Source organism: Stegastes partitus, unplaced genomic scaffold (genome assembly GCF_000690725.1).
Source record: "Stegastes partitus isolate 25-593 unplaced genomic scaffold, Stegastes_partitus-1.0.2 Scaffold1135, whole genome shotgun sequence".
NCBI lineage: Eukaryota > Metazoa > Chordata > Actinopteri > Pomacentridae > Stegastes > Stegastes partitus.
The window spans coordinates 158,244-182,116 of record NW_007578866.1 but is presented as its reverse complement, the minus strand read 5'-3'; the positions used below and the strand labels follow the sequence as shown (position 1 = coordinate 182,116).

General features: G+C 42.0%; 2 protein-coding genes across 2 annotated transcripts in view; one reads left to right on the top strand and one right to left on the bottom strand.

Moving 5' to 3' along the window:
- wnt5b (wingless-type MMTV integration site family, member 5b) overlaps positions 1 to 23,873 on the bottom strand; it is a 112,928-nt gene that overhangs the window by 18,950 nt on the left and 70,105 nt on the right. The gene's annotated exons all lie outside the window — the stretch shown is intronic.
- On the top strand, positions 21,128 to 23,067 carry fbxl14b (F-box and leucine-rich repeat protein 14b). The gene has a single exon (XM_008296557.1). The coding sequence runs from the start codon at positions 21,772 to 21,774 to the stop codon at positions 22,972 to 22,974; it is 1,203 nt and encodes a 400-aa protein (XP_008294779.1). The 5' UTR covers positions 21,128 to 21,771; the 3' UTR covers positions 22,975 to 23,067.

Genomic DNA, 23,873 nt, shown 5'->3' with positions numbered 1-23,873 from the left:
CTAACTGGCTGCCTCCAATATACATCTGATTGATATTCTGATGTGCTTTGTGTGAGCGGTGCTGGGTCAAAGTCAGGCTGAGCAAGACAAACAGTGACAGGATGACTTAGATTTAAGGAAACACAGATTATAATAAGAGTAAAACCGGTCAAACCGACCACTCCATAAGAAACTGAGAATGAATTTAGTATTAATTTCAATGCTGCTTTAGTTGGCTTTTCCAGTTTTTCCACTTTGCATGGTGGTCTCAGTCTGAGAGGAGCTGCTTCACCTCGTATGGCCTCAGCCTCGGTTCAGGTCACTGCACAACAGCGCCCTCATCTGGACAGACATATTTACCTGTTTTTCCACCAAATTATTGGACCACACTGCCCCAATTTTACAGTAGCTCTGCCTGCATTGTGAAGAAAAAGAACATTTTTTTCAAACAGCTTAAAACTGTAGTTATTGGAAAAAGTTACTGTCATTGTCAAGTTTTCCCTTTTTTTCATGAAATCACTGGTAATGCCTCGTAAAACTACAGAATATGTATTTACCCTCTGTGTAGATAGGCCTTAATCAGGCTTACACATCTAGACGCTGCAAATTTTCTTTGCAAAACTGCAAAAATTCTGTCAGGTTACACAAGGATCACGAGTGAGCAGCCCTTTTCAAGTCCAGGTACAAATTCTCAGTTGGAGTGAGGTCTGGGCTTTGACTCGGTCACTGCACAACATTCCCCTTGTTGTCTTTAAACCATTTCTGTGTGGCTTTGACTCTGTGCTTTAGGTCATTGTCTTGCTGGAAAACAAATCTTCTCCCAAGTCACAGTTCTCTTGCAGACTGCATCTGGTTGTCCTCCAGGATCTTCCTACAATCAGATGCTTTCCAGGCCCTGCTGCAAAGAAACATCCCTGCATCATGATACTGCCACCACCATGCTTCACAGTGGAGACAGTGTTTTTGTGATGATGTGCCGTGTTTGGTCTCATCAGACTAAGGCATCTTCTTCCTGATAACCATAGCGTCTCCTGCATGCCTTCTGCTGAACTTTTGTACAAATTTCACATGAGCTGTTTTCAGTCGTGGCTTTCTCTTTGCCGCTTTCCCTAAAAGCTTTGATTATGAAGAACAGGCGACAGTTATTGTAGCAGTCTCTTCCATTTCAGCTCCTTCAGAGGAGTCATAGGTGTCTTGGATTCAAGGATTCAAGGCATTTATTGGCCAGAAACACAGGTGGCCTCTGTCACTAGTCTCTTTCTTGCACAGTCACTCAGTTTATGAAGACGACTTGCTTTGGGCAGATTTACACATGTGCCATAATCCGTCCATCTCTAATGAAGGAGTTAACTGTACTCCAATGGATGTTTAGTAACTTGGAAATTTTCTTGCAGCCATCTCCCAGCTTATTGTTTCTGATAACCTTTTCACAGAGTTGCTTGAAGCGTTCGTTCATCTTCTTGGTGGAGTTACAGCGAGAAGTGCTGAGTCACCACTTTCCAGATACAGTTGTCTTTACACTACAATCAGTTGAGACACATTCTCTGGACTCAGGCGAACACTTAAGCAATCACTTATTCTACATTTTATATTTTTACCTAATTGACTTTAATTTTTAGAAACTGGTTTTCACTTTATCATGAAAGAATCATTTTCATTTTTGTAAATTCTTGCAAAAAAAAAAAAAAGAAAAAAACAAAAGTGGAAAATTTAAAAAACTAAATGAAACTAATTTAAAGCAAAAAGCAATAAAAGGAAAAACTTCCAAGGGCGGTGAAGGCTTTTTACAAGCACTCTACATCGGTGCCAGTCGTACTATCTGGAATCTCGATCATTATTTGGACACATGTTGTTTGTTTGTTTGTTTTGCAAACTTTGGCCAGTGTTCAGATGTTGAATCTGCGGCAGTTGTGATTGGCTTTTGGGCACGCTGTTCAGTTTTCAGATCGTTTATTTTCACTTACTCTGGATTACTGCCAGTATTCACACAGCGTTTTGGCAATACTCTGTCTGAATGTGGTCGTGTCAATAAAGCTATCTGAGCTGAAGTGAATGGATTTCTTGCAGCATTAACTCCCAGTATATCAACTCGCGCTCTGCAGAATGACATTACACAAATCTATGTATTGAACGTTGCTTGGATTTTTTTTTAATCCAAAGTATTATCTCATGTTTTAATATACAGCATTTCTTGTAGACAGCTTGTCGTGCTGCACAGCTGTGGAAACACAGAGCGCAGTTACGGGGAAGCAGTATTCAAAACGACCTGAGTAAAAGATCTTAACTCGGTTATTGTTCCTCATATCCCAGTAATGTACATGCATGTATATATTTAACCTCCTTGGTCAATGCCCTGCATGCTAACAGCCACAATATGCAGCAAATTGAGAGGCAGGGAAACAGCAATGACTCAGGATGACACACCAAACAGCAGCAGCTCTGCTAATAAATACCCAATCTGTAGCTGACATGACAGCGCCATCTACTGCCGCCCTGCTGCACAACCTCTGCTTTAATAGACATCAGAAGAAGCTACAGAGGCTCTGATATATGACTAACTTTTAAGATTAAGAGTCCATGCATGTATCCATCCATCCATCCATTATCTATACATCGCTTAATCCTCATTAGGGTCGCGGGGGGGCTGGAGTCTATCCCAGCTGACTTAGGGTGAAGGCAGGAGACACCCTGGACAGGTCACCAGTCTATCACAGGGCTACACTTAGAGACAGACAATCAAGCTCACTCACATTCACACCTACGGACAATTTAGAATCACCAATTAACCTCAACATGTTTTTTGGACTGTGTGGGAGGAAGCCGGAGAACCCGGAGAGAACCCACGCTGCATGGGGAGAACATGCAAACTCCACGCAGAAAGATTCCGGTGCCCCCACCGGGACGCGAACCGGCAGCCTTCTTGCTGCGAGGCAACAGTGCTACCAATTGCCCCACCCTGCAGCCCCCAATATGGCCCTTAATCTCAAAATCCAAGTAAAGTCAGAGAGATGTTTTCATGAGTTATTTAAACTCCTGTAGGAAGCGTTTTCAAAGAAAACTGCATTTAGATTGACATACATAAAAACCAGATTGAACTAAATAGGTGTCTCCTCCTGGGAATAAGTGTAATTAAAACAACACAGACAAACCAGGCCTATTCTAGGACATGACCATGAGCTTTTGAAATAAAAGCCTCACATCAGTGTTGGTTGTGGGGTTTGCTGTCAATGTGTGATGTTGCCGCTGAAACACAAGGAGGAGCAGTTCAGCCACAGTTCTGACTGCAGCCAGAGGAGAGGGGGTGAAATGCAGCAGGGTGGGGTGAGGGCACGGAGACAAAACTTGGACAAAGTGAGATAAAGAAAGAAGTAGGAGGGAAAATAGAGCGAGTGAAAGGGAGAGGGAGTGTCCAAGTAATGGATACAGAGAGAGAGAGAGAGAGAGGGTGGGGAGAGAGAGCGAGAGAGAGAGAGAGCGAGAGAGAGAGAGAGAGAGAGAGGACTTGTCCCTGGAGGATATGAGCAATAGCCATGCAACAGGGAGCAATGCCTGAGAAAGTCGGCAGCTCCTCTCTGGATTAACAGCAGCCTCACTTTTTATTGCCTACAGTGCCAGACTCCGGCAGCAGAAGCAGCCAGCTCCCTCCTGCAGGGACACCAGCTGCGGCCGACTGATGAAGTCTGAGCTGATCCCCTGGAAGCTGCTCGTGCCAAAATGCTAAATATTAATTTTTAAAAATGACAGTCACTTGCAAATTGATTGCTCTCCAGTTAAAGGGGAGGGCTGGAGAGGAGCGCACATAACGCACTAAATACCTGAAAGGAAAATCTAGTCTGCATCTCGGCTCAGAGAAACAAAGGCGGCAGCAGCAGCATCCTAATCAGGACCAACACTTTCAAGCCTATTGAAGAGTCCTGATTAGGATGTATACGAAACATTCAGACTGTGTCCTAGTTCATGTGTACGAGTCCTTTAAGCCTCCTCGACATGAGACAGTGTGTTCGGTTGCTGCTGCTGCTGCTGTTGGCGCATTCAGGCAGGTTTTGGAGAAAAACTTCCCCAATCAGTTTCCTTTAAACAACGAGGAAGCACAGACATGTTTTACTAAAGCAAAAGTGGCAACACTGCGATAAACAACACTCAATTATGAATAAAAGTGATTCAAAAAAGGCAGTGAAAATGTAACAGAATTGACAAGTTTTATGGAAAATAACAAAAATTGTTTTGTTTTTTTACATATAGAAAAAGTCTGTAAAGTGACAGCTTTTATCTTTATTTAAATACCAACAGCTATTATTTATAAAAAAGTTCTGCTTTCTTAAATTATATAGAAATTAACAAAAATGACATTATCTCTAATTAAAGATGCAGCTATTGACTAAACAATGTTCCTCCTAATTCTAAGATAAATCCTATTAGTTGTATATTTACATACTTTTACATTCAAACTCTAATTCTGGATGCTAATTATTCACACGTTCACATCCAACATAACACATGGACTTCCTTTACAGTCATGACTGCTTATATTTCTGCACTTAGTCCTTCTGGATATTAACTTAAGGTACTTATTGATTGAAATAAAACTTGTATTATGTTGCAACCCACGAGTTGAGTCCACGTAACGCAGAGAAAAGCCAGTTTTAGTGGTTCAGTTCCTCCTGAGGGGCTCTGCAGAATCTTCACCTGAATAACTTGTGTTGTGAGATCCACATCGGTTTGTACTTTATCTGTCTTTCAAAACTAATTTTTTAAAATTTAAAAATCATGAGCATGTGTTAACATTTCAACAAAGGGGTTTGATCGTAATAATCTGATTTTAAAAAAAATGTAAAATAAAAGTTTTTACGCAAAATAAGGTAATTTTTTAACCTTAAATTAGGATGTTTACATGAATTTGTCTTTTTTTTTTGGCCTAATCATTTTTAAAAATTGCCATTTTTGATTGTTATTATTATGTATCATTTATGAACGGATGTCGAAGAAGGATTTTAGTTTTGCTGGAGTTAATCTGAGCTTCCTGTAAAGTCTGCATCAGCGATCTTATATTAACTATCATCTGTGTAGAATGAAACAAAAGCCCTCAAGTTCAGCACAAACACATCACAGAAGATTTGAACAGTGCTAAAAGAAGCGCACTTAAATTCCACCCAGCCGGTTGTACTGCATGTTTAGGTGGTAAATATTCACAATACCCACACAGGATGAGTACAAGCATGTTTCTGGCATTCAAGCACAAGTTTCTTCTGCTGCCTCCATCGGGAGGTCAAAGGTCCAGCACCACTGCAGAACGCTGACCCCGAGGAGGCATTTAGGGATTCAAGGTTTTGCTCAACGCTGCTTTCGCAATGCAAATGTTTGTACATGAAGGAGCAGCTGCGCGACTGAGGGGTAGTCTTTGTCTTTAGCAAGCAAATACAACAAAAACGGAAGAATTTGCGATTGTTTTTATGTGTAAAACTGTTCATTATGGGCAGCAGTTGGTTTCTTTCTGCACAGTATTTCTGTCTTATCTCACTCCTGCTGTTCCTCCTGTGAAAACTTGGAGCAGAACTGACATGTAGCACATCATGCATTTCATCTTTGTGCACACACATTTGTAAAAAAGTGAAATCCAACCACGAACCGGTGAGATGATGCCTGTGTCTGACTATCGATGCGCCACTGTTTCTTCATCCTCTCCCTCTCTCTGTGTGTGTCGGTCACTCTTTGTCCCTCTTTCTTCACGTTTCTTCCGTTTACAAAAACCCACACATGCACAATCACACACGTGTGCCGCAACAAACTGCCAAATGCAGCTGGCTGCAGGGAAATTTACTGCTCACATCGTCCTCCCTCGCTCTCACACAGCCCTGGGGGAAATGCAGTGGGACTTGAAAGCAGCTGAGATGGGCTTTGCAGAGGCCTTGGGCTTTTTATCTGTCTCTTTGTTTTTTTTCTCCCCCCTCCTCCTCCCCTCCTGTATACACGTGTGGTTGCATGTACGATGGCCTGTGGAAACTCACCCTCTTTTATTCTGTTTTCCACCCTCCATCACCCCCTCTCCGCTGTCCCCCTTCCTCTCCTCCCGTCACGCTAGTGCTCCCCCCTCTCTCCTCCATCTCTCTCTCTCCCTGACTCCGTCCATCTCCCCCCTCCTCGTCTCCATCCATCCTTCTGTCAGCTGGCAGAAGATGAGTCATGCCTCTAGCTGGGAGGCTAAAACTCTCTCCCTCTTTCTCTAAATATATCTTCTCTATATTTCTCCTCCCCACTCTTTCTATGTCTCCTTTTCCCTCGTTCTCACACCTCTCCCTGCTCTGTATCACCATCTGTTTCTCTGCATCCCTCTGCTTTGTTCTGTCACTCCGCCGCTAAGCTCTTTCCTCCTTCCTCCTCTCGGTTTCTCACGTTTTCCTGTCTATCAGTCTGAAAGTCAGATTCTCACATTTTGTTCTATTTATCCCTCTTTCCTTCAGCTCCTCCCTCCGACTGGACATCCAGACACCCATAAAAAGTTGTTCTCACGTTCCCTTTCCTCATAAATGTGATGATTTGACCACACATGCTCTGCTTTCATTCACTGTAGATGCAAGAACTTGTTCATACAGCATGTCTTGCTGTGCCTGGTGTCCTTTCACACCACCTAACTGCCTTGTTATGCTTGTGGAGTAAAGGCATATACAAATACTAAATTCCTGAAATGGTAAGGATGGGTATTGGAAAACAGATGGGAAATGCAAATGTATTACAATTGCAATAAGTTCTATTCTGTAATTTTATCAAAATATGTATTTCTTTTAAAAAAAAATTTGAAATGTATCATTAAATTTCAAGCGATAATCTGTTTGTATTGTTTATTAATATTCATAAAGAGATCATTTTACAAACTGTGACTTACCTCTTACCTCTTAATGAATATTTTAATTGAATTTCTACACAACACGACATTTTTATTTGTTGAATTAATGATACAACTTATATTGCCATCATTATTATTATTCCTGTAAAATAATTTGATTTTTGGCTGATTTCAGTATAGTTCAATAGTCTGTCAAGGCCTTGAAACTTTTTCTATCATTTCATAACGATCAGCAAAACAAGTCCTTGATAAGAAGAAGAAGACTGTCTGTTCAGTTAAACCTTGAACATGTAATGAAATTGACCATCTGTAAAAATGATGAAAGTTATGGCAAATATCAGTGAAAAATCTGTATTTTGTAGCTGATTAAAATACAGTAAAATGTGGTCATTTTATACATTATGTACAGTTTTGGCTACTTTGTTTTTTGTTTTTTTTTTGTACATCAACATATACATTAATTTCTTCCGGACAATTTTACTGGATTTTATGTGTAATTTACCAAAACAATTTAACAAAACATGGAAAATCTGTAAAATGACTGTTTAAAAAAATCCTACACATACATCATTTATCTTTTAAATGAGATGAAATATCTGTAAAATAATTATACTTTTGGCTGGTTTAATTACAGTAAAAAAAAAAAAAGTAATATTGTTCATCTTCCATTCAAGTGTTATGAAATAAAAAGTGAAAGTTTGTAAAAAAAAAAAAAATAAATAAATAAATAATAATTTTTACAGTTAATATGTAAATTATTCGTTTTTTCTATTTTACAAGGTATTGTGCAGAATTCAACAAAACAGGGAAAATAAGACTAACCACTATTCATCCCTATATTTACATATTTCTTCTTCCAAATAATTGCAAATATCTGTAAAATACTGCAGTTTTTGTCCCATTTAATTACAATAAAAAATAGCGTCATTTTTGGTCAAGTGTTCGTAAGAAAAAAACGTTTTTTGATGTGGATTTTTAAAAATAATTTCCAGTAAACAAAAATGAAATCTTAAAAAGCTGTTTTTCTAGCGTAGTCACATGAGCTGATGTTTGACTAATTGGGTTCCACTGCAGCTGATTCCACACAGCCAAGTTCCACCATTGTCCAGGAGGTAAAACAGCAATAAATCAATTGGTGTTTGGGCTTCTCGGTGGAAATGGTACAACTGAGAAAGCACTTGCTGGCACTGGACTACTGAACTCTGGGAGAGGCTGAATCCCTGATCGTGAGGCCCAGAGAGAAGCCACCGAGGCCGGGTCAGATCCCCTGATTTCCCTCTGGTACCCTGGTGTTCCAAACTACACTGGTCTCCTGATCCCCTCCCTGGAGAAATTAGCACACACACACACACACACACACACACACACACACGGTCATGCAGACACAAACAGACACATTTTTGCTCACTTACCCTGATACACAGGCTTCAAGCAAGCAAATGAAATCAACTTGACCACCCTCTGGGGAAGTAGAACTAAATGTTTTCCTGACATGAAGGCGTTTAACTCACACAAACACACACACACACACGGTTAGACATCGCAGAGGTACAAACAGTCAGGAATCTGCACGCTCTGAGTAAGAGACACACATAGCTTTAGTTTGGATCACATGTTCATTTGGGGATGAAGCAGCGCAAGTCTCGGCTGGTCTGGCCTGATTTACTGCTTGTCTCTGAATTGATTCATCTGGCCTATAAATTGCTGGGAAGCCTTGCACTGTGTCAGGTCAGAAAACACACACATAACACACAGTCATGTTCCCATCACTTCAAAGGGCACGACTTTGACTTACGCTCATTTCTTGGAGCCGTGCCTCAACCCATCCTATAATCACTGCTTTACTAAACAGCAACCTTTACCCTGACCTTGACCTGCACCTAAGTCGAAACCTGAACCCTCAAATGAAACGATGATTTTACTAGATTTTTGAGCACTTGTGTCAGCATCAACCAGTCTCGCTGTCTTTCTAAATCTCTTCTTTAAATCACTCCTCCCTTCCTTCCTTTGGCTCTCTGCATCATAACTTCATATCTGTGCTGTTTAACTTAACCCTCTGAACCCCAAATCCAGCTGGATGGTTAAAAGTCATGCTATCTTTCTAAAACATCACCAAAATTGTTCCATTAATCAAAGCCAGGAACTGTAAAAACTGTGAATCCGTGAACCAATCATCTGTTTCATTGGAAAACTTCATCTAATCTCAGCTTCAATCACAATATTTTCTAAAAATCTCTTTATTCTACATGTCTCATTTTAAAAATGGTCAAAAACAAACTGTTTATTTGGACCAAATTCTGCAAAAAACTAAAACTAAAACTTTTGGGCTTCTCTTCACAAATGTGAAGTCATTAGAGACTCAGGGGAGACCGAGCATTGTATGACAAAAAACTTTTCAGCTGAACTGCAGGCTGTGTTTATATAAAGCAGATAGAAATGTTTAAAGTCATCATTTTTCCAGTCTTAATAACACCTGTAGGCACTTAGAAAAATGTTGCACATCTGGATTCCAAGCTTTCCAGTAAGATATATATTCCAAGAAATTCAAAATCCACTCTTCTTTTTTTCTCACAGTTTTATGATCTTTGCCAGTAAAACTTTGTCACACTAAAGATGTTTGACTTCTCTCTGCTTCTATCCATGGGTGTGTGCTTCCCATAGAGGTGAAGAACTTTATACTGCAGTGAAAAATGAGCCCACGGTGGATAAAAATGTGACAGCAGCAGAAAACGCCCGTCTTGGGCATCAGCGGGTTGGACACCAACAATATGTTCCTTCAAGGTTAGTTATCAAACCTAAAGCTGAAAGTTTTCTTCATCTTCCATCCTTTTATCTGCCAATCACTGCTGCCACTCACATAAACACACAGTTTAGGTGTTAAAATGAAATTACTCGCCACACCAGCTATATAGTATTTAATTCTAAAAACACATCAGACATTGTCACTGAACTGAAGTGCGAGAAAAAAAAAAGAGAGTTTCTATACTTTTCTTTCGACATAAAACTGAGAAGGTTTTTAAATGACACTGTCAGGCAAAATACTAAAAGAATGTGAGATGAATAAAATGACATCAGGATTGGATATTTGAGTTTTTTTGATGTAGGAGCACAGCTGGTGAGTCAAAAAATGTGTGGCAGCACATTCAGCCGCTATCGGTGAGTCATCTGAATGTCACCGGTTTGAAATCTGTCAGACTAAAAGCTCAAAAAGTAATTTGTCATGAATTTGTCATGACTTTACCTACTCTGGTTCTGGGTTTTGGGTTTTATTCGTCCACCACGTGCTGATTTTTGTTTGAACTTGCAGGTACACAAAACATCCTTCCATTTTCTTCCACTTATCAAGTTTTAGTAGCAGCAGGCTAAGCAGATCATTACCTACGCCCTTCTTCTCAGCAACGTTTCCCAGTTCCTCCTGAGGGGATCCTGACTCTTTCCCAGGCCAGATGAGATATACAATTCCTCCAGCACTTTCTGCTTCTACCCCGTGGTTCTCAGGATGCTTGGAAAACCTCCAAAGCAAGGCACCCAGGAGCATCCCAATCAGATGCATGAGCCACCTCAGCAGGCTGCTTTCGACATGAAGGAGCAACAACTCCTGCTCACAGCTCTCTCCGGATGTCCGAGCTTTTCACCCCCATCTCTGAGGCTGAGCCCGGCCACCCTATGGAGAAAACTCATTTTAGTCGCTGGTATCTGCCGCCTCATTCTTTCGGTCATTACCCAGAGGCAATGACCGTGGTTGGGAACGTAGATCGACTGGTAAATCGAAAGCTTCAGTACACAAAACAGTGCGACCTAAAAAGCATTGTGTGTCTCTGTCAAATTTCTGCTTTCTCCACTCTGAATCCTGAGGTGAGACCCAGTTATTGAACAGATGCTGGTTAAATCCTTAGAATTCGTTTTGTCCTGGGAGATGACTCAGTTGTTGTCTCCTTCAAACCTGACTCTGCTCGGTCTCACGCTTTGCCTCGAGCTCCGTGTGAGGGATTTCTCCCGCATCTCTCCGCGACTGACATGTGTACGTCCGCATTAAAAAGCTGCCAAGTGTAATTTCTAAGACTGAAAATTAGCTGTTTTCCACCTTCATGGTTTCCTGCACAAACACAGACAAACAGAGAGATAGAGTAAATTCCAGCCAGAAAACACACACACACACACACACACAAACACACAACAATATGCAGCCTATTCATGCCAACAGATGACAGAGTGCATTGAGAAAATGCCAAAATGCTGACTACTGAGGGAGAGAGAGAGCACACGGCTGAAAAATCTCCTATGTCAGACTGCAGAGCTGGCAGAAAAGAAAAGCATTGTTGAGGACACACACACACACACACCTAGGCAGCCTGTGTGGTGCAAAAAATTGGAGCAAGGCGGCAGTGCATAACACACACACACATACACACACACATGTATGAACGCACACATCCAGCCTTTGAGGCACTGTGGCGAGACGGGAGCACAGACGAGCTGTCAGAGAGAGGGAAGAGAAAGTGAACAAAAAGGAACAAAGAGAAAGAAACGGAGGTGGAGATAGATGGAGAGGGATAAAAGAGAGACGGATACACAGAGAAAAACAGGCTTTGCATCTCCTGGCAGTGACCTCCTGTTATCTCCCTCTGTATGCACTCGCCTCCAAACACCCCCTCCCGTTCCACTCCCACCATCTACATTTTTTTACCCACTCAACTTTTTCTCTTCTCGCGTCTCCCACCTTTCCAGGTGTTTTCAGTAAAACCTCACTGTTCATTAGCCAGCATCACGGTATTATCTGGGCTTGTCACCCTCACCTCCCTCTTGCTGCTTCTCCTGCTCTGGGTAGAGACCGAAAGTATGAGATCGTGGAGACAAGCTGCTGATATGGTGTTCCTCCACAGGGTGGCTGGACTTAGTGTTAGAGATAAAGCGAGGAGCTCAGACATCCGGAGGACCAGAGTTGCTGCTCTGAGGTGGTTTGGGCATTTTCCTTTGGAGGTTTTCCAGGTACGCCCAATCGCAAAGAGAACTCAAGGCAGGCCCACTGGAAGGATTACATATCTCGTCTGGTCTGGGAACACCTTAGGATCTCCCAGGAGGAACTTGAAAACTTTGCTGTGGAGGCAAATCTATGTAGCGCCCTGTTTTAGGGCAATTCATGCTTACGCGTCTTGTAAATTTCATCATTCACCCAAATATGCAAGGGTGTGGGTGGACTGTCCGAACTACAAGCGTACACATCTGCCTGGAAAACAAATGGCGCTCAAAACAAATGGTACAAGGAGAGACCGATCAAGGTAAATCTTCATCTTCCACACCTTTATACTCATCATTGACAGAGTTGTAGTCAAAGTAGTTGCTGCTGGACTTTGGAGGACTTGACATGCTTCCCATATAGCCCAAACACAGCAGGAGGCTCTGAATTCTCCAGAAATCCTGTGCTATGTTGTCCCACTGTGCTCGGCACACCCCAGGTGTAATCACATTAACACAACGCTGAAGTGTAATCTGAAACCAGCTCCTATATCCTCATGTGTTCATGTGTGTTTGATATGAGGGGTGATGCAATCATCCATGTAGCAGACTGACTATCTATTGTAGTGCGAACAAAGCTGGATGTGGACGGCATGAATTAGTCCTTATGGGTGGAAATCAAACCAGGGACTCACTGCTCAGGGCATTTGCCATTTGTTGGGTCGCCTCTTCTGGCGGTTAGTTCAAATGAACCAAGCTTGAATCTGATGCAAAAGCTGTGCGCAGATTTACATGGTACCTTTGAGCAAATCCATTTAAAGGCATATTAATTGTAATATCTTGGTATTGAGGACTTAAAAATGACTGGAAACGGGGCTCCAGACTAACTATTTTAACTTTCGGCACTGATGTTAGTTTCTCAGATGGCTGCATCAAGACATTTGTGTTCACAAACAAAAAAAAAAGTTGCATTTGTGGCAATTTTGGTTGCAATCTGAATCCCTGGGAAAGAAAAAGCAGAAGTAGACAAACTAGCTAGGCACTTTGTTGCTTTTTTAAAAATTTTATTGCTTGCTTGTTAAAAAAAACCCAAACAATTATTTTAAAATATTTGTTGCACCACTACAGCTACCTGTACGGCTTGTCAGCTCATCTAATAGATAAGTTAGCAGTTTGCTGCAGGTCTGATGCTGCAGGTGTGTAACAAACTCAGAGGAAAAACGCCTACAAACAGCTGGAAGCAACAAATTAAACTTCAGCTTCTGTTAAAGTTTTGAAGTCTGTGTGCTCCTCCGTTACCAAAGGGCACAGTGTCTTAGTTAGCAAGACTAAAACTTTTATACACACCTCGTTTGCCTATTTTTTTTTTGCCTGAGTCACGTCAGATAGAGTCCCATGATTCCACAGTACTTCACAATGTCATAAAAACTGCATCCTTTATTATTGTTGTGAAAGAGCCTAGCAGCAGGAATTGCATGCCAAGCATTTAAATTATTTAATTCACACAGGAAATTTGGCTGTTTCTTTTGGGGTTTTTTTTTTCCTTGGCATTTTCACCTTTATTGATTGAAACATAAGTATAGAGAAAAAGGGAGAGAGAGGGAGGGATGACATGCAACAAAGGTTCCCAGCCAGAATCGAACAGAAGACAGTGAGGGAGTAAGAAGCAGTAAAACAATGAGAAAGCTGGGAGGGAAAGAGGAGAGAAAGCAGAGCGGCTTTGAAGGCAGGAGTATAGTTCACGCACACACACACATATAGACCATGTTTCAGTAGTGTACAGGTGAAGCCCTGGTGAAGCAAGGAAACACCTGAAGGAACATAAAAGATTCATCGCATACAGGCATACATGCACGCGCACGCAGATAAACACCCAAAAAAAATCTCAGGGCACTCGGGGCATTGTTACTGTCCGCTTTCTCTTTCATATGCTGCTGTGTGCAGGCCCAGCCTACTTTAGGTTGTGTGTGTGTGTGTGTGTGGATTAGAGAGAAGAAAGAATCTACAGAGTCATGGTAATATCCATTCAGGAAGGTGTCGGCCTTCAGGGGGACGTGTTGACACACGCCCACGTAACCTTGGCAACCGGCAATCGCTGCGGGTGCAGATGAGGCGAGCAATTATCCAGTTAGAGCCCTCCCCTGAATCATCAAATACAGGCACATAAAGTTGCACAAACACGCACAAAAAGACACACAAACACACAGACACACACACACGACTGGTCACAAGACGAGCAGAAACTTAGGACGTTTTGTGTTAGACAGACACACAGCTGGCAAATCCTGGCATCATGCGCTCACCTCTGTTTCACCATCCCTCCTCTTCTTTTTACCCTCTTAGCGTATTTGTCGACCCTCCATTTTAACACACTGATACGTTCTCGTCTTCCTCACTTTTATTTTTCTACCTCCCCCTTTTCTCTTCTCCGCTCCCTCATCCATCCATCCCTCTCTTCCTTCCCCTCTTTCGCTCAGTGTGAGTGCTAGCTAGGACCCAGCGGGTTTTCTAAGAGGGGCATGACACACCACAGCAGCGAGCGCACACACGCAAGCACACACACACACACACACACACACAGCTGTGATATGAAGCAGACAGAGGGAGACAGAAAAACAGAAAAAAATGCATGCTGCGTAAGTACACATGCGCGCACACACACACACACACACATACACACACAGAGGCAGGCAGGTCATGCAGAGAGAGTCTCAGCTACTGCTGCTGAGGAGAAAGCCTGTGGCATATAGACCTGCCTCTCTCTGTTTTTATGTCCTCCTTTCTACAGTATTTATTTCCATCTCTTTTTCCTCATCAGTCTTTCTCTTACCTTTCTCGTCTGTGATCATCCTGCTGCATAGATAAGAAACAGCAAATGCTGAAGTCAGCTGACAAAGAGCGACACACTAAAGATGCTTCTGGTGTTAAAAAGTTTGCTAATAACTTGCAACAAAACACAATCTCAGTTTAAGGCCACGTTGGCTGGGTTTGAACCTTCTGTTCTGAACCAAACATAAACTTCTGCTCACGGGCCCAACATCCATGTACAATTTGGTTGAACAGAGCATTTGTGTGAGGCAAAAACACATGATGGTTTATGAGCAAATTAGTTTTTGTCTGCATCCCTCCCTGTTAAATCCCAGGAGGTGTGTCCAGCACAGCCCTGGCCATAATTTAGCCACATTTAGCTGGGAGCTGGTGTTAATCTCCCACCCTGTTTATAACTCAAGGTGTTTGCACTATCATTATAAGGCTTGGTATTCATGTCAGGATCGCTATTTTGAAAATGCATGACACACTCTGCGCCCGAATACCAAGGACGTAGGTGTTGGCAGCCACAGGGGACAGTGCAGTTAACTGCTTTGTCTTTGCCCTTGATGAAGTTACAGAATATAAGTTAAAAGCACAGAGGGACATTTTAGATGTTTTGCATTAATGAACACTGCTGCAACGTATCCATGATAACTTTTAAAGTGTTCAAATCAATGTTTACATCAAACCTTACTGTATTATGTATACTGGATTTAGCTGCTTGTCAAGGATGATATGCTAATATTACACTGTTCACAAATAGCTTTGCCTAATGTGACCCAGGAGTCTATAAATAGGCCTGATATGTTCTGATTAAATTAAAAATAGCTTAAATTGATTAAAAGGCTGTACGAGCTTTGTAGGCAAATAGATTGTGAGCTCGCCACTTAAATGTCTTCATTATCATGTAAAGAAATACATAATTAAAGCATAATGAGACATTACCCATGCTGATTAATTACATTATGGTATATTGGCAATCTAAAATACAGTGATTCTGTTTGCAGGTGCTGCTTAGAGAAAAAAAAATCAAGAAATTAAAGCCAAACAGCGAGCCACTCTGTTTCATTACAGTAAAGCAAATGGCACATTCATTTTACATCTAAGCTTCAACAAGTCAGTTCCTGCATTATTCTGTGACTGTGGAGAAGTTTAGAAAGTTGTGATCATGAATACATCCCATATGCTGCAGCCACAAGCAACATAAATCCTGATTGTGCCTCTTAGAGTTTTACTGTCAATCTAGAGTATTTGTTTTCTTCTCATTATTATTATAAACACACCCGTGTTTGCAAATGTGAAAAATGCATGTTCCTTTCAGCACAGCTACATTGGAAATTCATCACTTCATGCAGGCCACGAGAAATTATTAAAGGTCCCATATTGTGGCCCTTTCAGCAAATTAATTAAAGTTTCACATGTTCCCAGAATGTGTCTTATAACTTCTCAGTTCTGCAAAAGATGACTATGATTAAACAACTGTGGGTTTTAGTCCTCTTCTTAACTAGTTGTTTCAGTGTCTGGCTTTAAATGCAGCTAAGTTGTCCACGCCCCTTCAGGAAGGAGACTCTCTCTGCAGCTGTGATTGATAGAGCTGTGACAAACGTGAATGAGTGTGAGACCAGGACTTTCTGTCACTTGTATCTTTCTCTCGGGACAATCATTTTGCATGGACATATCCTCAAATTTATAGGAGAGCAGTTGTTTTTAACTCATGTGTTGTCAAGTTTGAAAGGTGACATTACAGCTATAAAATCATTCTTGGTTTCAGACTGGGCAAGTTTCCAGCATTGCTGACTATCTCTAAGCACTACAATCTCTGCAGAGCTCTGATCTGGGAGATACTGTCAAAGCTCATGGTAATGTTAACAACATTAGCAATGTGTGCTAACGCTGAGGATTTTTCTGTTATTGTGGTGAAATTGCTTAAAAAATTAAACTAATTCACTGCATCTTCAGTTCCTCAGATGCTGGGAGTGCATGAAGACTGTTGTGTTCACTCTTGCAGCCAATAGCAGAACATGTGGCGTGTTTTGCTTGTGGTTGAGACATTTTAGTAGAAACAGACACAGAAAGTAAACAAAACCGGCGGCCTGTGAGGCAGCAGCGTAGCAGCTTAGTAAAACTCTTACTGGCTTGTAAAGCTGGGAGGCTACCTAGTTGAGAAATAGTGGAAGTAAACATCTTCGTATCTTAACAGCTTTTATTTTACACCTCCAAGTTTATAAATGCTTTGTACTGGAACAGATCTGAACATCCTTCAAGGGGAAGGAGAACAGAGAGGATGAGACGCAGTCGTGGAAGGGAGGAGAGTTGCTGTCAGTTGTGCATGGCTGCCTTTTTCCATGTAAAAACGCCTGTTTCAGCTCCTCTGCCTCTCCGTTATCCTCACCTGATCACTGTTGCCTCTCTCCTATCGCGCTCTCTCTTTGCCTCTATGTTTCTCATCAGCTCTTCCTCTCTCTGAACCACTCTGCCACACTCCACAGGCTTCGGCAAACGGCTCCCCTGTCATATTATCTCCCTCTCTTTCACACGCACATAAAGAAGGCGACAAACGGCCGAGAAGGAAGGATGCAAGCGTTTTAAAAATATGGTGTTTACATAAAGAGGGCTATATGCACAGCATGTGTTAGTGTATGTGCAGAATCACAAACCAAGGCAACTCTGGGGCTGAGAGAGGCCACTGCAGGGGACGCAAGTTCAAGATTGCAGAGAGGGAGAAAAGATTGTACCTTTCGCTGCTGCATTTGATCATTGTTATGGTAAGATACATTAACCAAGCAACATTAGAAAATATCTATATATAGCTATCTATCACTGATATATTCTCAGCTCCATCAGCTGAGACCGAAATGTGCCTTTGATTATTCAAGTATCAAAACATAAGCAATGCCAGATGTGAGACAACAGCTTCAAAGTGATTAGATTGGTTCTTTATGAGGCACATGAGAGGAATAAACTCTTCGACTCACTTTGTTTTATACAGTTTTTCTTTATCACCACAGTAATCTAAGTCTCCTGTCCCTCTAAAATGTAGAGACCCTATTTGTGTGTATGCTATACAAATTGGCTGCTGTTGTTGTTGTGTGTATGTGTGGTCGGGGCGTCTTACACACATGGACGCAAACTGTGATCCGGTCTTGAAGCTCGTGCCAAATACCAAGCCAATAAAGTGTGTTGAAATTAATTAGAGGAGATTTTTACTCATTGGTTGTTGACATTGTTTCCGACATTGTAGGAATATTATATGAGCTGGTGTTTTGTTTCACAGCAGATTTTTCAGCCGCAGCTAATCTTCTCAATATCTGACTGATGAAATGTTGACTGGTCTCTGGAAATGTAAATCTATTATCTGGTTTTGCAATAAACAAAGGCGCCTCCGAGGAGGAACACGACCACCCCTGAAATCTCATTGGCCACCCCGGATCCGATAGGTCAGGTTCATGCACTGAATCTCCAATGTTGAAGTTTCATTGAATGCAACTGCAGCATTAATTACTGGTTGGTAAATGCATATCGCAATATATGTCAATAAATATCACGGAGACCACAAAAGTCAGTTTGTGCCTTAAGTTGAGGTGCATCTGAATTTCAAAATGTCAATAGAAGCTGAAGTTTAGTTTGTTGCTTCCAGCTGTTTGTCGTAGTTTTTCCTCTGAGTTTAATACGTATCAGCAGGGTCAGATGAGGATCAGGTCATCTGCAGGATCAGTGCGAACATTCATCCACAAAACAACACAGCAGTAACGTCACCTATCATTGTACTCATAATCCTTGGCTTTTCTTCACCTCAGACAGGAGAACTCTCCCACACAGGCACAGTTTGTCATAGTTACGTCATTAATTACACAGTGAAATCCTGTGTAATCTTGGCTAGATATTATCTTACTGTGAAAGTCTGATTCTGAAGTCAGAATATTTTTTTGTCCCATCAAGCTTTTGTAATACAAAGATTTTGCTGTAACAAGAGTAACAATGAAAATTCATTTTGCGGTGGTGTGACAAATTATCATCACACATGGACAACATTATTCAAATCTAAATCTTAAATTTTGAAATCAAAACCATAGCACCTCATCTCTAACAGCAACAAAACCAAATGTAAATTTAGTTTGCTGTAAATATGGACATCTACATATAACACACACACACACGATTGCAACTTTTGAACATTTACTACGCTTTAGATTTACCATCTCTCATTATTGATGACATTTTCTATTTTTTATTAAATGTTATTTAACGTGTCTTGTTGTTACTGCACAGCCTTGTGGAACAGTCACTTTACAATTTCCTGCATGTGCTGTATGAGCATGGGACACATGAATCCCTTGAATCTAAGTAAACTGAATGTTTTGCTTAGGAGTGAACTTTTTTCCATTAAATACTAAACAGCATCAATTTTTCTGGACTATTTTGAACAATGGTCATCTAAAATGTTACCTGTATTAGTCTATGTGCATCAGTTAATTAGTAACATTAACTGTAAAACAGCAAAACAAAAGTATATCAATGGGGAATTTTTAATTACCCTTTATACTACAAAAGCAGAATTCCTGAATTTAATTTATGGCTTTTTGTGTGCCACCCCTAAGATTGTCAGTGGCCTCATCTTGTCAGCCCTGTCAAAGATTTCTGGTAATACAGTAAGTGAGAAGATTAGCATGTGTCTGCAGAAGAGGAGGCTGCATCTCCGGGACTGCAGGTCAACGACCTTTGTTTTTCATGACATCAGTTGAATTGGATGACTAAGAGAGTAGCAGGTAGCCTATTGAAAAAAGGGAATGCAGTTTTTGGCCAAGATGGACACCAATTATTGTGGAAATACTGAATGTCAATCATGTTTTATTTGTTTAACATTAGTCAGTTGGACGGCGAAGTTATCAGTTATTGGCCAAAGAGGAGTCTGGAAGTGTGTTTAAGTAAACAGATTTAGAGGTTAATTAAAACTACAAACTAAAGTTCTTTTTAATTATAAAACTAAATGTATAATCTTGAAAAGGCCACCTTATCCCAAGACCTGAGGAAGATGCACCTCTGACTGGCTCACCTCATGAGTCAGTCTGAGCAAAACAAACTTGTTATTTATGCATAACAACAACAACAACAACAACAACTAGCCTCTCAAAATTTGATGTTGCTCTAACTTTAACTGCAACATTAACACTACATATCAGATATAAAAATAGTTTTAGATTTATTTCAAAAGTGGTTTGATTATGCAAATAAAGTTGCAATTAGGGGCTTAAGACAGAAGTTTTTATTTTATTATTAATATTTATAATCACAACATAAAATTATGTTTGATAAGCAAAGATGTTTGGCCTACAGGTGGTGGTGCAACTAATATAAAGTCGCATAATTAGTTAAACATAAAGTCAGCTGGTTAGATTTTTAGACAGATAATCACACTTTTCTTTTCTTTTTTGCTGCTGGGAAGTTATGTTACTGTATTAGAGGAAAGCGTACATAATTAATCTGAAAACTAACATTAGGAAAGTTTTCCCTAAAAAGTCTGACACTTACATTTCTACATATCACAGAGAAAGTTGTTGTTTTTGTTGTTCAAATTAATGAATACATCCCCACACGAGTCCCATGTTCACAGTCCAAACAGTTTGCATATGGATGTTGTTCTGATTTAAAAAAACAACAACAACAAACACAGGGGCTTAGTCAAAATGTGACATCAACTTGACTCAAACCTCTATCTTTTCATTTCGTCCAGCCAGTGAAATGATTTCAGTGCTACTTAAAACTGACAGTGTCACTATAATTCAAGAAAAGAGCTGAAATAAAGACTTATTCTACTATTTCATGGGAATAACCCTTTAAAACTATCTGTATTTGGACAGAAAGCACTATGTTTAAGTGGAGTGTGGCCTCCCTTTATTCCGTTCAGTAGGTGGGAATGTCATGAGAAACATAACAAGGGTCCCAGAAGTGTGGTCCTGAAACTGCAGCCACACAACACAGAGTCAGACACAAACCAAAGCTATGTTGTTTACATGAGACAAAGCGCGCTGTATTCTGTTGTGGAGGCGTTTTGGAAGCGCTCTACTTGCATTTCCACAACAACGATAACAACAACAAAATGGCAATAAAAAAAACCAACAAAAAAACTAAACACTAAAGGCCTGTGCCAAGTAACGCGCACTGAGGAGGGCTTCTCCGGCTGGCTCGCCTGTGTTTGCTGTGTGGTCCGCTCAAAGGGTTAAAGCCCAAAGTGAACTGAATTGTAAGAAGTTGGTTTCCAAGGGAAACTGTTCGCACCGTTCCAGCTGAGGCGGGACGAACCAACTGCGTGACACGGAAGGGGTAGGGGTGGGTCGAAGCATTAACGATTTAATTTCGCACTGCGTCGCTTTCGGAATATTTACACACACATTTCCGCGTCGGACCGTCGTGTCAAGACGCCCGTGGCAACGCTGCGTGTCGCTCAATCAGTTTCACACACACGAGGTTGCTGTTATTACTTCCCGCCACCCCTCCGGTACAGCCACAGTGCCGGGGTCCCTGCCAACTCGGTTTGAAAAGAGCAGACAAAGGCTTTGAGCCCAGGACGCCCCTCTCTCTCTCTCACTCTGCCTACAAAGCCAATCTTGCTCTATCTTCGCTGCTTTTTCTACCATGGAGCTGCTGTTTGATAGGCGGCGTTAACAGTCTCGGGTTTTACTTTCTAAATTCTGAAATGTACGATCGTCTGGATCCCCGCTCGGCCGAGAGAGGAAGGCTTTTTGTAGGTATAATACAAGGAAGCGTCGTCTGAGAGAGGGAGAGAGAGGGGGAAGGATTGACGCTTTTTCCTCCTCTCCTCCTCCTTCTTCCTTTTCGCCCCCTCTCCTCCTCTTTTTGGCGGAGAGAGGGGCTGAGGCAGGAATAAACGCTTTTTTTTTTGTTTTTTTTCCTTCCTTTTTCTTTTTTAATACATTTGAATCCTACTGCGCAACCAGACCGGATCACGTGGCATTGGAGAGAGTTGGATCGATTTTGCACAGTTCAGTGTGAGAAAAAAGAGAGAGAAACACACAACTCCTAATTCTTTTTCACTTCTGTGGATAACTGGGACTGTTGATACTTTGGCATAATTGCAAGAGAAGGGGGTGTCTGAGTGGGCTCCTTTTTTTCAGCCTTGGAGGTGGAGGAGTATTAATTCTTATATGCCTGGGTTTTGAAAAACAATGGAGACGCACATTTCGTGCCTCTTCCCGGAAATTTTGGCCATGATTTTCAGCTATCTGGACGTGAGGGACAAAGGCAGGGTAGCCCAAGTGTGTATCGCTTGGAGGGACGCATCCTACCACAAGTCAGTGTGGAGGGGGGTGGAGGCCAAGCTGCACCTCCGCCGGGCCAATCCTTCCTTGTTCCCCAGCCTCCAGGCCAGGGGCATCCGGAGGGTCCAGATCCTGTCTCTGCGCCGCAGCCTGAGCTATGTCATCCAGGGAATGCCTAACATCGAGTCCCTCAATCTGTCCGGCTGCTACAACCTCACGGATAACGGGCTGGGCCATGCATTTGTGCAGGAGATCCCATCACTTAGGGTTTTGAACCTGAGTCTGTGCAAGCAGATCACAGACTCCAGTCTCGGCAGGATCGCCCAGTATCTGAAGAACCTGGAGGTGCTGGAGCTCGGTGGCTGCAGCAACATCACCAACACTGGGCTTCTGTTGATAGCCTGGGGCCTCCACAGGCTCAAGAGCCTCAATCTGAGGTCCTGCAGGCATGTCTCAGATGTGGGGATTGGACATTTGGCGGGTATGACCCGCAGCGCAGCAGAGGGCTGCCTAAACCTAGAGTACCTGACTCTCCAAGACTGTCAGAAACTGACGGACCTGTCACTCAAACACATTTCCAAGGGGCTGACCAAGCTGCGGGTGCTGAACCTGAGCTTCTGTGGGGGGATCTCGGATGCCGGGATGATCCACCTCTCCCACATGGCCTCCCTGTGGAGCCTCAACCTGCGCTCCTGTGACAACATCAGCGACACGGGGACCATGCACCTCGCCATGGGCACCCTGAGGCTCTCTGGGCTTGACGTTTCCTTCTGTGACAAGATCGGGGACCAGACCCTGGCGTACATCGCTCAGGGGCTGTACCAGCTCAAGTCGCTGTCCCTGTGCTCGTGCCACATCTCCGACGACGGGATCAACCGGATGGTGAGGCAGATGCACGAGCTGAGGACCCTGAACATTGGACAGTGTGTGCGCATCACGGACAAAGGGCTGGAGCTCATAGCGGACCACCTGACCCAGCTGGCGGGCATCGACCTGTATGGATGTACCAAGATCACCAAGAGGGGACTGGAGAGGATCACACAGCTCCCCTGCCTTAAAGTGTTGAACCTGGGACTCTGGCAGATGACAGAGAGTGAGAAAGTGAGGTGATTGGAAATGTTTGGAGGCTTGTGTGAGTGTGTGTGTGTGTGTGTGTTCATTTCTTTTTTGGATGGGGAACATGAGGAGTGGGGGGGAGGAGGTGAATGGGCGGGGAAATTTCTTTTCTTATTTAAAAAGAGAGAAATCCTCCTTTTTTCCCCTCTCCTGTGTAAGGTGTGCTTCTCTCATGTGTCTTATGTTCATTTTGTTTCTGTCGGCCTTGCAGGATTTAAATTAGTGTTTGATATGACTAAATATTCTGCCTGGTAGAAAGCAATTAAAACTTACTTTTGTTACGAGCTCATGAAAAATCCCTGTTAACAGATCTCATATTGAGTTTTAATATCTCATAAAAAAAATGTTCACTTTGGACTGGAATAACTTCCAAAATCCGCTTATTTTCTCTTGACAGAATAATCATTTCCTGACACTTGCTTGCAGTAAAATTCTGGAAGTGTATCCATCCTTTTTCATTTCGAAAGCAAAGAGAGGTTTTAAAAAACTTGAGACATTTATTTTTGCAGTGAGTCTGGATTTGAGACATTTAATCTCCGCTACAGCCATCACGCCTAAAAAACATTTGGCTACCTCGTATGTGGTTATTTTCAAAGGGTGTATACTGTTAAAAAAAAAGAAAAGAAAAAGAAAAAAAAGAAAGAGAAGGAAAGCGAGAATGAGAGACTGGGAGAAAATGTGCCTAAAGGGACTGTGTCTGCCCCCTCCCCCATCTCTCCCCCATCCCTCCCTCCCTCCCCTCTTCCATGAGCAGAGAAAGGAGACCAGGACACAATCTAACTACCTTTGTTAATTTACCCCCATAAACAGCAACAATTTCCCAGAGAGAGAAAGAGAGAGAGAGAGAAAGGGAAAACGAGCTGTAAAAAAAACTGCAAGAGGACGCCGCTTTA